Source organism: Leptonychotes weddellii, chromosome 1, assembly GCF_054177405.1.
Source record: "Leptonychotes weddellii isolate Sample4059 chromosome 1, ASM5417740v2, whole genome shotgun sequence".
Lineage (NCBI taxonomy): Eukaryota > Metazoa > Chordata > Mammalia > Carnivora > Phocidae > Leptonychotes > Leptonychotes weddellii.
In genome coordinates this window covers 71,397,957-71,415,339 of record NC_138369.1, presented here as the reverse complement: position 1 = coordinate 71,415,339, position 17,383 = coordinate 71,397,957, and the positions used below count along the sequence as shown (strand labels likewise).

The 17,383-nt window shown below is 37.7% G+C and overlaps 1 protein-coding gene across 1 annotated transcript in view; it reads left to right on the top strand.

Annotated features, from left to right (window-relative positions):
• Positions 1 to 17,383, top strand: part of KCNH8 (potassium voltage-gated channel subfamily H member 8) — a 364,781-nt gene that overhangs the window by 202,962 nt on the left and 144,436 nt on the right. The window contains exons 4-5 of the mRNA XM_006729977.3: positions 7,931 to 8,058; positions 12,892 to 13,132. Coding sequence (XP_006730040.1) covers positions 7,931 to 8,058; positions 12,892 to 13,132 — 369 coding nt within the window. The remainder of the gene's footprint in view (positions 1 to 7,930; positions 8,059 to 12,891; positions 13,133 to 17,383) is intronic.

Genomic DNA, 17,383 nt, shown 5'->3' with positions numbered 1-17,383 from the left:
TTTTTTGTCTTCCTTTGTTTTTATAGATCATATATTTTTAACTTTGTTTTCTTTTTTTTTTAAGATTTTATTTATTTATTTGAGAGAGAACACATGAGAGGGGGGAGGGTCAGAGGGAGAAGCAGACTCCCTGCCGAGCAGGGAGCCCAATGTGGGACTCGGTCCAGGGACTCCAGGATCATGACCTGAGCCGAAGGCAGTCGCCCAACCAACTGAGCCACCCAGGCGCCCTAACTTTGTTTTCTATTTCACTTATTTCTACTTTTATTTCTATATCCTTCTAGTTTACTCTTATTTGGCTTTCTCTTTGTAAATAATTATATTTTGTGTCCTGAAGAAAAGTTCTACATATTTTACATTTTAAATATTTATTTTGCTTTATGTACTGGATATTTTTATATGATAACTTTTAGAACACATGTACTTTAAGTATTAATTTTCCTCTGATCCATCTTCACTCACATTCATTGGGTTTGGATATCAAATACTCTTGGTAACATTGTTTATTTATTATTTTTTTAAAGATTTATTTATTTATTTGAGGGGAGAGGGGCAGTGGGAAAGGGAGAAAGAATTTGAAGCAGACTGCACTCTGAGCGCAGAGCCCAACCTGGGGCTCAGTCCCACAACCCTGAGATCATGACCTGAGCTGAAACCAAGAGTCAGATGCTTAACTGAGCCACCCAGGTGCCCCAACATTGTTTATTTTTTATTTATTTTTTTAAAGGTTTTATTTATTTATTTGACAGAGAGAGACAGCGAGAGAGGGAACACAAGCAGGGGGAGTGGGAGAGGGAGAAGCAGGCTTCTCGCCGAGCAGGGAGCCCGATGCAGGGCTCTATCCCAGGACCCTGGGATCATGACTTGAGCCGAAGGCAGACACTTAACAACTGAGCCGCTTAGGCGCCCCACCAAGATTATTTTTTAAAACAATATTTGTTCACTTCCAAAAGTCTGTAAGTTCAGTTACTAATTTCTTTTAAAATCCAGAGGTATATAGGATTTTTAAAAAATCCAAATGATGAGAGTTAGAAATAGGTGGAAGGTTTTTTTATGCACATGACTTCTACATTTTAGGATACTTTAGAAATTGTCTTTGCAGAACAAAATCAATTGTGAACGTTCCACAAGCATGTGAAAATAATGGGCATTCCATGTTGGATGGAACCATAGATATATGTTCATTAACTATAGATTAATTATAAATAAGTAAAATATAAATAAATAAATTATAAATAAAAACAGAAAATAAATACTAAATAATTAAATTTCTCTATAATTTTAATTTATTGCCACCATGATCTACCAATTTTTGAGACAGTGAAATTATTTCACTCTGATTTTAGTTTTTAAGATTTCTTTGTGGTTTTTAACCATTTTTCGCTTTCAACATTATAGAATTTAAAGCATAAAAATTCATGTTTTTTTTATGTTTTTCTTATAATTTTTTAAATAAGGGGGAGTTTTGTTTTTTTGTTGTTTTTTTTTTAGCCATCTTAAACCAGAAGTCTCTGCCTTACTATCTAAATGGGAATACATATATGCTCGAATATAAACCAATATATTATAAAGTATTTTACAACGTAAAAGGAGATGTGAGGGGAAGTGGGAAGGACATGGAGCCTAAAAGTGACAACTAAGGAGGTGTGTGTTCCAGTGTGTGTCTTTCGTGATGCAAAGGAAAGAGCAAAATGGGAGAAAAGACAGCAGAGGAAATAATGCCTATCTAGGAGATAGACCCATTCTGACCCAATTGGATGACACAGGGAGGTGAGAACATCTCATTAGAGGCTACTGCCTAGTTGTCCATAATCTGTGGTGAGGTGGAAAGAACACAAGATTTCAAGGAAGATCATTCAGGATTCAAATATTAATCAGTCCACCCATTTTGAATTTGGGCAAGTCACAGGATTTCTCTGACCTTTCATTTGCTTTGCAATAAATCGAAAAATTGATGCCTTACGAAGTGAGGATGAAATGAGAACCAAGACAACATTCCTAGCCTGATGCCTAGAACATGAGAGGGGTTAAGGGAATATTGCTAATACATAATGTTTTGTTGAGAAGGCCTAACTCCCTGGAGTGTAAACGTAACTTTTAATTTTTTTCCTTGAAGTTATCGGTATTGCTCGGTATTGCTCAGTAACTGAAATTGCTTCGTGATCGTCCTGCTTACAGACATAGTACCTCCTCCCCTTATATGTTACTCATTTACCTTTTTTGAGCTGATGATGATATACAGGTCACTGGAATCTTCATCTTCTTCCTTTTGTTAGTTCACTACTGTTTTCATTTTCCTTCTGCCTTAGCACTCACATATCATCATTTTATTTTTTTTTATTTCTTATTTTTTTAAAGATTTTATTTATTTAATCTTTGGTTTAATCTGGTTCAGGGTGATTATTGTTTTGGGGACCTATTGTGGTGAATGAGAAATGAGAGAATGAGAAAGAGCACATGAGAGGGGGGAGGGCCAGAGGGAGAAGCAGACTCCCCGCCGAGCAGGGAGCCCGATGCGGGACTCGATCCGGGGACTCCAGGATCATGACCTGAGCCGAAGGCAGTCGCTTAACCAACTGAGCCACCCAGGCGCCCTCATATATCATCATTTTAAAGTCTCTTGTGCATAGACCCTAAACTCTCTTGCATCTCCATATTTTCTCTATATCCATCTGACAAAGCTGCAAACTCAAAAGGACCAACAATACGTTTTCTTTGGCCTAAACACAAGTGGCTGTGAACTGCTGGTATAATACTTATGTTAGAGAGGATGGGAATCACTCTAAATTTATTTTTAGCAGACTCAAATGGGGCAAATTCCCCAACAAATTTATCACTTTCCTTACTGGGCTTGACAGCCCATCCTCTACAACAAATATTTCAAGCATTCCTTCTTGTCTTCAAACTTACCAGCTCCTACTAATTACCCCTCATTCTCAGCATTTGACTTCACCGCCAAAGTCAGTGAGAACAAAAAGGAACAGAGAAATAAAGAAAGGGAGAAGAAAAGAAGGAAAGCCTAGGGGAGGGGAGAGAGGAGGGGGCACTGGGGGAAGAGGAGGGGAGGGAGGGAAGAAAAAGGAAGAAAGAAAGAAAGAATCTCTCTCAGCTATTTCATCTTCCTGCCATGAAACCTATATGTTCACCTCCATATATATGCAATCAGTGTCCTCCTTCCTTCCTATTAAAAGAGAGGGATGGGGTGTCTCTTCCAGCTGAGGAGAATCACTCAAAGTGAGGTGTGCAGACACCATGGCCTCTCTCTTTCTTGGACCCTTCTTCTCCCTCAGATTCTCTGACACCACAACTATCCTTTCCCTCCTTTTTGTATTTCTCTTTTTCAAGCTCTTTTTAGGCTCACAGTCGGCCCATCATGTTTTGGAGGGCCTAGATTTTCTCCTGTCGCTGTCTTGCAAGATAATTTCATAATCTATTAAGTGACAAAGACATGCAGCTTTTCTCTAAATATATTTCGAACATGTCAGCCGTGTCCCACCTTCACTGCTAGGGCCTGTTTCCACAGACCTCCTAAAATCGCTGCCTGGGTGATTCCTAATGACCTCTATTGACTCTTTCTAATCACTTTCCTCACTGCAGGTTAACGTGTTATTTTGAAAACTCAAATTTTCTTGTGGCATTTGAACGCTTAAAACCTTGCTGTGGTTTCGGTGCCAGAACTGTTAACTATCCCCCAGAACTCATCCATTAATAATAGAACCCTCTCCAGCTTACAACAGAGATTCAACAGGGAACAAGGTTGCCCAGCTAGTGGCTCTCTTTCCTCGCCTTTTTGTAGCCAGGTGTGGCTAATACGGGGTGAGTAAAGGATGGGAGTGACTTCTGGCTCCTCACAGAAAGCTTCATGCCTTCTACTTACTTCCTCTTCCTGTTCCCCCACGGGAGCTGCCTTGGACTCAGAGATGGAGGCCGCTAGTGAAGGATGGCAGAGCTGCTCCACCACTTTAGTGTGCTCTCTCCTCTGCTGTATTACAGGAAAGAAGAGAGTGAGACAGACACACAGACCCACACATAGAAAGAGAGAGAGTCATTTTCTTATTCAAGAGAGTCATTCAAGCCTAAGCTGTTCCCTGATTAATACTTTTACCATTGCACTTAGGGTAAAAAACAAAATTCTTAATGTGGCCTCAGAGGCCCTGGGTGATGGGTGACCTGTCTACCTCCTCATTTCCCCCTTTACTTCCTTTTCTCCTGTTCTCCCTATGCCAACAATCCTGGACTTCTCTCAGTTTTTCAGGGATGCTGAGCTCTTTTATGCCCAAAGCCCTCATACATTTTATTTGCTCTGTCAGAAATGTTCCTCCCTCTGCTACCCCTCACCTTGTTTTATTAACAAATAATCCTTTTTCAGATTTTAACCCTAAGTCATTTTTCTTAAGCAATTGTTTACCACCCCCCAACCTGGCCACCACACCAAAGAATTGAGTCAGTTCCCACAGTTAAGTGATCTGATACCACTTTAGTCTTATCTTTTATTTGTTGTGAAATATTTTTTATTAAAAAATACAATATATATAATATATGTATAAGTTAGTTTCCTGGATCCACTTTTTTTTCTTTTTTTTTAACATTTTATATATTTGAGAGAGAGAGAGAAAACACAAGCGGGAGGGAAGAGGGAGAGGGAGAGAAAACCTGAAGCATACTCTACACTGAGCCCGGAGCCCGACTTGGGACTCGATCTCATGACCCTGAGATCGTGACCTGAATTGAAACCAGGAGTCAGATGTTTAACTGACTGCACTGCTCAGGTGCCCCCTGGATCCAATTATAACACACATGTATGTGTGTTGATTATGTGTAGTTTTACAGCACATACATTCCCCTAAACCTATGTTACTTAGTTTTGCATGTGTGTGAACACTATAAATATGTTGCCTTGTTGTCTGTGTTCTAGTCCCTGCTTTTGTACTCATTATTATGTTTTCGAGATATTTCTATGCTAACAGATGGACACTATTTCATTCATTTTCCATTTATTTCCACATATGTCCATTAATAGAATTTTAATATTCTATGTCATAACTCTACCACAGTTTGTTTATACATCTTTTTGTCTATGAACATTTGGCTTATTCTAGTTATATGCACAAACACACATGTCTGTGTTACATATATATATGTTTATGTGTTTGTGTATATGTGCAACTTACAAATATTGCTGTCATGAGTACTTTATATATATTTTAAAAAATAAGTTGTTCCCTATTCTAGTTGTGATTTCTTTTTTTTTTTTTTTTCCAGTCAGGAGCCATCAACCCAGGAGCATTTTAAATTCATTTCTCTGCTTGGGAGATTTTATTTTATTTTATTTTACTTTATTTATTTTCTTCTTCAGTGTAAAAAGGGGGTTTTATTAACGCACAGGAACAGGACCTGTGGGCAGAAAGAACTTCCGCTGCTTCGGAGATTTTTAGATCGCATAGGTAGAATGATTTTCAACTTCAGTCCTGCACAAGGATTAGACTGTAATGAAAACTTTTCAAGGAAGACTTCTTCTTTTCTTCCATTTAGAGCCAAGATCAAGACAGATAAGTTTTTTTTTTTTTGGATATTTCCCTTTGAGGGACCCTTTTTTAAGACTATAAAATTGCTGTTGTTTCCTTTGGAAAATCTCAACTATTAATTAGATTTCTCCACTGAAGGGAATTGGCTTATTATCTGTCATTAATGTCTCTAATCTGGTCCATTTGGTAGTCACCATTGTAATTCCACCTGGCATTTTGATACCAGCTGATACAGCAGAAGCAGCCCACTGGCCTTTCCCACTATATTCCTGTAGACATTGTTTTAAAACTCTTGCAGTTTTCATATTTAAATATATTCAAATTTACTCCCTGCTGGATTAATAATTACATTTTCAAATACAGTGTTCAAGAGTTCTGTGTAGACCGAAAACATGAACACACAAACACATGATCTTAACCTTTAACAGTATAACAACATGTGCTTGTCAAGCCATGAGTTTCAAAAAAAAAGTGCCCCTTTTGATGTTCTGTTTTGTGTTTCTTAATATGTGTTTAGTGATTCAAGCCTATAGTAATGTATCATATTTTATTTTAAACATTCTTTCAAAATAAGAGGCAAAACATGAACAATTTAAAAAACAAAACAAAACCAGGTAACATCAGATTAGACTTTTGCAGGGAATAAAACACCCGACTTTCTGGTCGTTAAAAGCGTGCCAGGATAGAGTGGGAATTGGTTGTGGTTAAAGCCCTTGAAAGACTTGGAGTCCAAGCTCAGATGGGTCGGGACAACCATCCACATTAGTCTAAGTGACACTCAACACCAGGCAGTTTTCCTGCTCCATGCTCCGTGTGGGAGGAGTAGGGACTTTCAACCAGTCAGGCTTCACATCTTGCCTCTGTTCCTTACTAGCTGCGTGATCCTATTAAGCCTTTCCGTTTTCTCGTCTGTAAATGGAGGATATTAAAACTAATCTCACTGGATATTCATAAGGATTAATTGAAATAATCAATAGAACAAAGCCAGGCACACAATAGCTATCAATAATAGTTATATGGTTTCCCCATGGTAGCAACCAAACCACATCATTTTTATGACAGAGAAAAATCAAAGAGCCTTTGTAATGCTATAGAGATTGGATGATGAAGCTTAAGTAAATAATAGTTTTTAATTTTTATATTTTGCAGCCACTGTAACATAGATACAATTTATTTAGGATGAAATTGTATGTTGATCGACTGACCAAATAAAGACAAAGTGTTTCTTAATGTCATATAACATGTTTTTTTCCTCCTGGACAGTAGCCCTTTGGGAAGAAAATAAAATAGCTGGATATATACCTCATTTTACTGAAATAGAGTCCAATTGGATTAAAGATTTAAATGCCAAAAATAAAAAAGACATAAAGATGTCGGAAGAAAGCATGCATAGATTTTTTTAAAACAATTTTTTAGTGATGGCAGTTTGGCTATATGCAGGACATAAGGTTTAGACACCACAATGGGTACATCATTAAATCTGACAACATAAAAATTAAAAATTTCTATACTGAATAAGTAAAATTCAAAGACAAGTAACAAAATGGGAGCGCTGTTGGCAGCACATATAAGAAAATGGCAATTAGTACACAAAGAGCTCTTACAAATAAATAAAAAAATACTAATGTAACTTTAATATTGACAAAAATAATATGAATAGACTTCATAAAAATAAATGCAAATAGTGTGCATATTTAGAATGATTTACAAGTTACGTTGATGTGAAAAAAAGATTAAATAAAGAGTTTTTATGGGGCGCCTGGGTGGCTCAGTCGGTTAAGTGGTTAAGTGCCTGCCTTCTTCTCAGGTCGTGATCCTGGGGTCCCGGGATTTAGCCATGTCAGGTTCCTTGCTCCACGGGGAGTCTGCTTCTCCTGCTCTCTCTTCCCCTCCCCCCGCTTATGTTCTCTCTCTCATGCTCTCTCAAATAAATAAATAAATAAATAAATAAAATCTTTGGAAAAAAAGAGGTTTTCTTGGAAACTTCCATTTATACAAAGAAGAATAAATATAAATGTTGATATAGCGTATATATTAGATATTTTTCTGGAAAAGTATCAGGAAAAAATATTGGGAGCTGAATTAGGGATATGAATGTGGAATAGCAGGAAGATAGGAGTAATATTTTTTTGACTTTTGATTTAATGTTTTTCTGAACTGTTTGAAATTTCTTCTATGCTCCTGTATGTTTTACTGTAATTTAAAAAATTATGCAGCTAATATGATGACAAAAATATATAAACTGTAAAGGACTAAAATTAAATAAATGTCATTAGGAGCTCACAGATAATTTTAAGTGCTGAAAAATGTGTACTATGTGTCTTGAAAAGGAACTGTCAAAACCTGACTTTCTTAGGATGAAATGATGCATTCATTGGTGCTTAATGAGTTTTATTTTCCCCCAGACAAAGCCAAAGGAAGATCAAGAGCAGGGACCCACTTTGACTCAGCCCGGAGACGGAGCCGAGCGGTCCTTTATCACATCTCTGGGCACCTGCAAAGAAGAGAAAAGAACAAATTGAAAATAAATAATGTAGGTGGTATGTGAGTACACTATGAATGTTAGAGCTTCCCCTGGTGCCAATATTTGATTCACTAAAGAAAGGCTCCAATTACTCATTTATTGGTTTTCCTAGATTTTTTTGCACTTTGGTTTGTGCTTTCCTATAAAGAATAAACTAGAAAAGGTCAGCAATCATGAAGCATTTCTGCAATAAAAGTGCTTAATCAAAAGCATTTCTGCAATAAAAGTGCTTATCACAGCACAGAGATTAGAATATTACTGTAGTCAGTACAATATGGTACAGGGGACACTGTGAATGGTGACATATTGGTTACATTTTATGAACAAGATGATGCACCAAGTCCTATTACACATTCATAGTTTGTTGATTAAAATTTCTCAAATTTAATTTTAGTTCCATCTATTTTGTATTTTATCTAATTTCACTTAATGCTTTTATCCAGGAGGACCATGAACAAATCAAAGTCATTACTCCATTTAAAAATTCACATCTTATACAAAATAGAGTTGGAAATGTCACACAACGGAACATTGGATTTGAAATTCTATGCCTTATATCATATGGTTTTGTCAAAAGTTGCACTCCTAGTAAATGACAGTAGGGCTACTTTCTGAAATCTAGTACTTGTCTGTCAAAAGCCACAGCAAATAACTGTGCTTCAAAAAGGTGATCCTTTGCAGAGTTTTACATTACACACATCTTACAGGATTTCACATGAATTTTATAATTAGTTCTTAGCACTGAGAGATGTCACTGAGAAACCTAGAACTCTTGTCTGTTTAGTTATAGATATTTAGAGATACTTTTTCAAATGATGGTAATATAATTAACGTGCATTGTGGAGTCTTCAGAACGTAACATCTTTGTGGGGTGTGTGACTATGGGTGGTAGATACAAATACTCAGGGCCTAATTTACCAGCGACATTAGAAAAAGTCACATCAAACAGACAGAGCTATTTTGGAATCAATCCAAGATCCAGAAGTTCTGGGAGTTAGGGACACAAGGGGTTTCTTTGGCATCTTACTTTCTACATAGAAAGCTGGAGACTAGCTAATACGCATGTGCCGGTAAAACAGCCATGTATCAGACATACAAAGTATCCGCTTCTCTGTAGTGAACAAAGAAAGATGCCTGAGCCAAGGCCGAGGGGGAGATCTGACAAGAAAGTTCTGCAAAGCTAGCTCTGCTGCAGTGTGATTTCTTTCTGGAAACCAGAACAGGCTGCTTTGATCCGTTTGTGCTCTAGGACCATCACCCATGTAGGTGCCGATCTGCCAGGTACCACCATTAAGAGCCACACACTGCTTATTTTGGCCTGACTTAGTATAAAGATTTTCTGGGGATACCTGTGCCTTGGTGTCCACTGATTTGCTGAGAGTCCAGGGATAGACTTGAAAGAGTGCACACCTCTTGATCTATGCCTCCTTCCACTGGTTCCTATTTACAACTCCCTTCAGTTACTAAGCTAGCCTTAGTGACATTAAACAAGTTCCAGGAAGAAACAAAGGTAACCGCATCTGAGCTTGATTCTATGCAGGTCAACCAACAAAGCACCTAAACAAATATTAGCCAGAGATTCTATAATGCTGAAAGCTGACACTGTCTTCTACCCTTTAGCTGAAAATCATTTAAACATAGAAAGTATTACTAAGCTTCAAAATGTGTTTGCTGAACGTACTGTTTTTCCCTTTAGATCCAACAAAGTACAGAACAGTACTTAAAAATCTAATTTAAAAAATCATAATTCCCACTGCTTAGCTAATTTGCTAAATTGCCAACCATTTAAAAAATACAAATATGGGAGGGGGGAACATTAAAATAATACCTAGAAAGTAAGGATGTCTAATCAACGAAATGACTCCAACATACATGTAATATCTTACTTCTAAAAGTAATGTGTAAACTCAGGACTGGCCCTGTTCTCTTTCTCTTTTCAAGGAGAACAGAGTAGAATGGCTAAAGACAGCAGGAAGAGAGAAGGAAGAAGAGGAAAAAATGATCTGGATCGGTTATCAGCTGAACAATCTATTTTGGGGGAATTCTGGTTATAATAATATTTACACACAAATTCTCAATATTTTTACAACTCTTTCCTATTTACAAATTCCTTTTATTTACATCATATTATTTGATTTTTATAGTAAGCCAGTACTAGATATGATTTTTTATTAATTCCATTTTAATGATGGAAAAGAACTTATTCAAGATCTCAAAAGTAGAAGCAGGATGTGGGACCCCGCTGTGAATCTTCTGACTCAAAGCCATGGTGCTTTGATACAGTTCTGTGGAATAGGAATATATGATTCAACCATAGGCCAATGAACCCATCAGGCCATTAGCCAGGTTTGAGAATCAGTATGTAACACCTTTGAGTCCTGGCTCTGACTGCCTGGTACATCTTAGAAAAGGCACTTAATTTCTGCTTTCTTTGATTTGTTACTGTATTATACGACCATGTGAGCCTGCAAGTGTCTCTAACGCAAGGAAATGTAAAGATCACATGAGCTCCTTGGGAGCTTGAAAGGAGAGTGCTTTAAATGCCCGATTATTACCAGCTGGATACCAGTGGTCCTCAAAAGGCAAGGCAAACGCTTTCCTGGGACTTGGTGCAGTGATTATAGAAATATTTTCCCATCTCTTTACTCATTCAGAAGTTAGTTTCAAAGAAAAGTTACAAAAATGGTTTAGGAAACAGTTATCTTAGTTAGGCTTTGGCTTTAATCATTGTGTTTCAATAATTCGTAGAGGTTAAAGAGCTAAAACACCATTGGTACTAAAGAATCTGCTTCAAAATTAATAAATAATATATAACTAAAATTGAGAATCATTGCTTGCATTTTTCCTTAGGCAAACCCTGTGTTTCAGGGTTATAAATAATAGACCTGTTTTCCCCCAACTTGCTAAAAGCATACTTTCCAATTATAAGAAATTTTCTTCCATTCAAAAGGTTTTTTATAAAACTGCGAATCTGGTGTAAGAGGAGAGGAGCAATTATTTTTTTACTCAGGTCAACATGTCACAATGTGCAGGATTTGAGTTAAGAAACCCTTCACAATTTAAGCCTAATCTGAGGTATAATGAATTCTTAGTATCTTTTAAAATAATTTTAAGGAATATGTTTTAAGTACCCTATAAAAATGAAATGGTGTGAATTATTTTCTGACTTGTGGAGAAAACTGATATATTGCTGACTTTTTGTGCCAGCCTCACTAATGCTTTATGTAATCAGCATAATCCAAAGAAAATGCTTCCTGAGTTTTCCTAATCCTCTCTCCCAGAGCTGGCATCTCCCTCAAACAAGGTAAAGTTTTAATCTCTATAATATGATAGCAAAAGACTTACTCAGATAGAAATTGAGGTATTCTTCCATGGCTTTTCTACCAATGTCTTATATTTGAAAAAAAATTTATATAAGAATCCATCATGTCCTTCCGTAAGCAGAAGTACTTATCAACCTTCAGGTGATTAATACTTACCGACCCTAACTCTCTCTTCTCCTATGCACCTACATAAACCTTTATGAGAAGCCCAACAGATACGTCATCTTCCTCTTCCCAGTTTTGTGCCAAAGCCCACCCTTTACATTTGTTTCCGGAAACCAGAGAATGAGGCAAAAGAGGCAGGTCAAGTTTCAGGGAATTAAATGGAACAGAGATGCAGTGGCAGATGGGCATCCAAAGAACCTTCTGGAAGTAGTGAAGTAGTCCCTCGCCATGAAATCCTGGCATTATGAGGCGCCTGTGTGGGTTGAGTGAGAATATGAACAGGAAGTAGAAACGTGTTGGGAATGCCTACCAAGGGGAAAGGTAAGACAGGGGGTGCATTACTATGAAGGTAGCAAAAATATTTGGTCACTGATAGTTACCACTAAAGAGCTAAGTATTCCTGATGGCTCTGACCTTTCTTGAATCCTCAAGTACTTCAGGAATCCCTGAACATTCCACATGAATTTGCCCTTTCTTCAATTGCTGAAACAAGAAAACACACTGTGACCTGCAAGTCACATGTACTCCAAAACTTTTAACTGTTCACTTCATTCAGCTTAACTTTCAAATTTAAATTTCCATTACCGATCTTGTATTTCTCATTAATTGAGGTCAAAGCAAGGTCTGCAAGTATCTGGTCATAGGCTTGTCAAATTTCTACACATGCTATTGTTGGGCCTCCGTTTGTCTCATAGCAATAAAGAATTGTTCATCAATTTGGGACTGCCTTCAAAGTGAAGTGCTTTTGCAGTTATAAAACTCCAGCTATTCTTCCGCGTTTAATCGGCTGCACAGTGAACACTGCCTTTCTCCTCCTATGACTTGAATAACTCTTAATAGCTGTTAACCATAGAATGTTGACCATACATCTCTATATCCTTTCTGGGAAGAAAAATGGTAACTTTGCTACTATTAGAAGAATTTCAGGTCAAATATACCCTTTAGATAAGGATGGTCATCTCAAAACTACAAGTATATGGAATGTCCCCATGACAATAGGAATATGAATGCATCTTTGTGTTTCCAGTGTGTATAGGATTATACTTGCCACTGTGGATGTTTATAGGTGACATTTTAGGTAATGATCTTTTTGCTCTTGACGAACAAAGTTTGGATTATTCACTTAACATTCATGACTAAATTCTGCATATTCCTGTTACTTATAACAAAGGTCTTTGCCCAATTTTAGTACGTACATCTCTACTTTTTGCATCACCAACTTCTCAAAGTCACTTGTAAAATACGTTGGCATTGTGTGTCTGAATGATCCTCCTCACAGAAGGGTGTTTAAGGCTGTGTGATCCTTGCTTCTAATGTTGTGTCTCCCTTCTCTCCTTTTTGTCTTTATCCACAGAATGTTTTTGTAGATAAACCAGCATTTCCGGAGTATAAAGTTTCGGATGCAAAAAAGTCCAAATTCATACTTTTGCATTTTAGCACTTTTAAAGCCGGCTGGGACTGGCTTATTCTGTTGGCGACGTTTTATGTTGCCGTGACTGTACCTTACAACGTTTGCTTTATTGGCAACGATGACCTGTCCACGACTCGGAGCACAACAGTCAGTGACATTGCAGTGGAGATTCTTTTTATTATAGGTAAGAACCACCGGCTGCTTTCCTAGAGGATTTGCATAGAGGAAGTAAGTGTGTTCCAGATTTTTCTGACATGAATTTGAACTAAGATCCATTTGCATGGGCATGACTAAGCCTCTGATGCAAATTTTGGAGAAGCACATATTTGGATTTCTGAAAATTGCCTCTTCCAGCTTTCTCACTGTTCCTTTAGTCAAACAGATCTAAACCCATGTTTTGTGTTTCTATCCTTGTTTTGTCAAAAATAGGCTAAAAAAGACTTAATGGCTATTTTGTTGGTACTCTCGCATCCATCATGATCTTAATTGCACAGGGTCAAAGAGGGGGCTTGGCAAGAACCTATCAGTGGTCTGATAATGGTCCAGTCTTGGGCTTGATTCTCCATCCCCTTCCATGCCTTTCTGGCATGTTGGTGGCTGTTACCACAGGTGGCCTGGTTGCAGAAGCAAAGGATTACATAAGCCTTCCAGTCAATCAAGAGAAGCAGGGAGTATCCGATTTTAACTTAAAAAGAGGCCCCAAGGGATGCTTGCTAAAAATATTTATCTCTAGAATATTGGGAACCTCAGCTGAAGCTGTCTGTGCTCCACTCTCATAAGCCTCTTCCTATTTCCCTGTCCCTTAAATCTTCATCTGTTTAGACCAAAGCCTAGCTCTTTCTTGTTCCTTCTAAGACAAATCCTATATCTCCATTAAGGCTTTGATTGACTCCCTGTAGAGGGGTGTGTGTGTGTGTGTGTGTGTGTGTGTGTGTGTGTGTGTGCGTGTTTTAGATTCGCAGGAAATTGCAAAGGTAGTACAGAAATGTCCCTTATCCCTTTCATCTACCCCTGTGGAGTTCTTGACCATCATTGGTAACCTTGATGCCTGCTTCTTTACCTAGTCATGGTGATATAGGGCAACATCCTTATTGTAAAGATGAAAAAATGTTTGGAAAATGTTTTCAAGCATGTAGGTGAACAAAGGAATGAGAAATGGATCTTAAAAGTTCAAAGAAAGAAAAAATGAGGCAAATCCAACCCTTATTTCAGTGGTGATGGTACTTTTTTTCTCTGTGGAGCTGGTAAAGCTTTGGGGCCAGAGTGGGTTCTCTAACTGAATGTCAGCACATTTTCTCTGGATGAGTTTGTAGGCTCTTGGTGTGGCTTTGGCACCACTATTACCATTGCATTGACTGGGAACCTCCCTCCAAGCTGTTAGGACCCCGGCTCCCACCCCAAAAATGGTGGCTGTAGTATGTGTAGACCACTAGATGGCAATGTTGTCTACTTGGGTAACTCGGCAAGGCTACAAAGTCAAGGAAATAGATCTTTACTTTTTTTTTTTTTTAACTTAAACCATTCTTCATCAGAAAGGTGTAACCGTAGTAAAGGGATATAAAATCACTGGTAAATGGCAAATAACAACATTCCAGCTTGGGAACAAATTGGGTGTATCCATAGGCCAATCCACTGTGGTTTTATATCTTTTTCTTTGCTAACCTTCCACGTCTTCTCCTACCCACCCATGACACACGCATAAATTAGCTCTCTAAAAAGACTCCCTGTGACCCGTTCAAAGTTCTCAAGAACATGAACAGTCACTCAACATGTCTATTATGCCTGAGTATCTACTTAACAAATATTTCATATCACTACTACTAATAATATTATTATTTACAACTCTGTCATTGGGACACGGTCATATCTTGAACTTTCCACTCTTTCTTGTTCTTAGATATTTGAAAATCTAAGGGCTTAGAAGCCACTTCTGTACTACATGCTCACTGGCAGATGATGACACTTGACACTCAGAACTGACACTTACGAGAAAGAAGTTTTATACAATTTGGGGGGGTTGAGTTGGTTGGTGGACTTTTTTTTTTTTTAAGGCTGCTTTCTTCTACTAAACCAAGGGAGTCTGGCTTGCCCCCCGCCAGTTGCCCCTAAATCTTCTGTGTTCTTTGTGACCGACATTTCTGCTATGTTGGGGCAGCAAGAGGTTCCTCTAGGCAGGCAATACCCACTCCTTACGAGCAGCATGACAAAGAAATAGAACTTCACTCCTGTTTTTATGCAGCTTACCTTCTATAAAGATTACTTCAGAATTTGAGATTTTGGCTGCCAACAGTTTTAGAGTGATCCCAGCCTGGAATCCCTTCTTGACTTGTGTATGGCAAAATCTGTATATATATTTAACATGTTTCTTTTCTATTTGTAAAATAGTGTTATTAAACTGGCATCTTATAATCAACTGGGTCAGAACTGTTAAAGAGTAGTTTAAAAAGAGGCTTGGGAAGGAAAGGCTTTCGTACAGCAAAACATGATGCTTTCCAAACATTTTCTTATTTGAACCACTCTATATAAATGTAAGGGGATGTGATTATTTTCTAAATGGGGAAAATGAAGTGTTCCGTGAAACAAGAACATATAGTCAAAATGAAACTTGGAAGATAATATATCTCTTTTGGTGATTCAAAATGCTCATTAGCTTTATAAATTCTCTGAGAAATTCAATGATAAAGAAATGTTTAACTGTGATTAATCCAGCACCTCCTAAAGTTATTTTTACCTCTGAACTCATTCTTCTCCAGGCCACTTAGTAGTACTCTTTTGAGAAGACTGACTTAAAAATATTCTTCCCTGATAAATTCACAGTAAAGTATCTGAGTGTTATTATGCTAGTCAAACTATAAATATGAATGGTAAGCTTGAATCTCTCCTAACTACTCTCTTAATCTTAAAATAAATTGCTTTGTAAACCACATTAATTCTTTAGGATCAATAGGGAGCAAGGTTTGACTGTAAGTTACAAAGTGGTTATAAAATTACTTTAAGTTTGAAAATCATCATGTATAATTTAGCTGCTGACTCAAAGCCTTACAGAAACTTACAATGAGAAGTGACCTACTAATAATTTATCTAATCTAGTCTTTCTTACTTTATGGGTGGGAAACTGAGCCCTAGTGATATGCCCAGGCCCTAGAACTAATTCGTGGCACACTCAGATCTCCTGGTAATCGGATCAGGTTTCTTAAAGGTTGATAACCAATATGATTCCATTTTCTGAAAAATTCTACTCAACTTGCTTTCTTTTATTTATAGCAATGAGACAGAAAATGAGAGAAAGAAGTGCCAACTTCCTTTTCTTTCTTCCATGAATGCAGAAATCAATAGTTTTAATCTCTGAAATCTTGGTGGCAACAATTGTGGTATGCCCATAGGTCCAATAATCACCCCATTTCCTTATCAAAAACCCAAAGAACCCAATTTTGTGCAGGCAGCAGGATCCCAGACCCAGGGAATGAATTTGGAGAATTCCAAGCCAGTGGTAATTCCTGTCCCCTTAGCCAGTTTCAGGTGTAGGGGTAAGTATGTGACCAGTTATATCCAATAGAATATATAGAGATTGTTTCAATGAGGTCTTTTGGAAATTATTTTTCCCCTGAAAAAAGAAGAGAGACATATGGGGGAAAATCTTCATGTCCCTATTCCTTTCTTTCCCCTAGGATGTGTGGATGGAAGGGTATGAGGTACTAGTTACTGCAGCCATCTTTAAACACGAAGAGAGACATAGGGGAGATGACGTGGACTCCTGGTTGAGTGACATAACGATGTTCTTATTATTGGGGCCACTGTTAATTGGATATTTTGTTATTGATAGCTATATTATTCTAAATTTTTTTAAAAACCACTGCTCTGTCATCTGTGAACCTTGCACTGAGCCATTTCGGAGGTTCAATGATAAATCCTTTCCAGAGGAACAGAATGCTCTTTCTTTTGTCATCCCGCTGTGAGCCTATCTAGGATGTGGTTTGCGCATACTTCTTATTAGCTGTTATAATCACGAAGGCCTAGAATCATAGACCATGCCATAAAGCTCTAACTCTGACTTGGTTTCTCTAAGAATCCTCAGAAAGGTCAAAGGAAACATGGTATGAAATTGTACTTTCTGTTTACTCTATATTCCCCTTAGTCAGAAAAGGACAGTGGAGAGTCGTGTGGGATAAATGGCAGTCATACACTGTGTAGACCATACACTGTGTAGACCATACACTGTGTAGACCATACATTGTGTAGACCATACACTGTGTAGACTACACTGTGTAGACCATACACTGTGTAGACCATACACTGTGTAGACCATACACTGTGTAGACTACACTGTGTAGACCATACACTGTGTAGACCATACATTGTGTAGACCATACACTGTGTAGACCATACACTGTGTAGACCATACATTGTGTAGACCATACACTGTGTAGACCATACA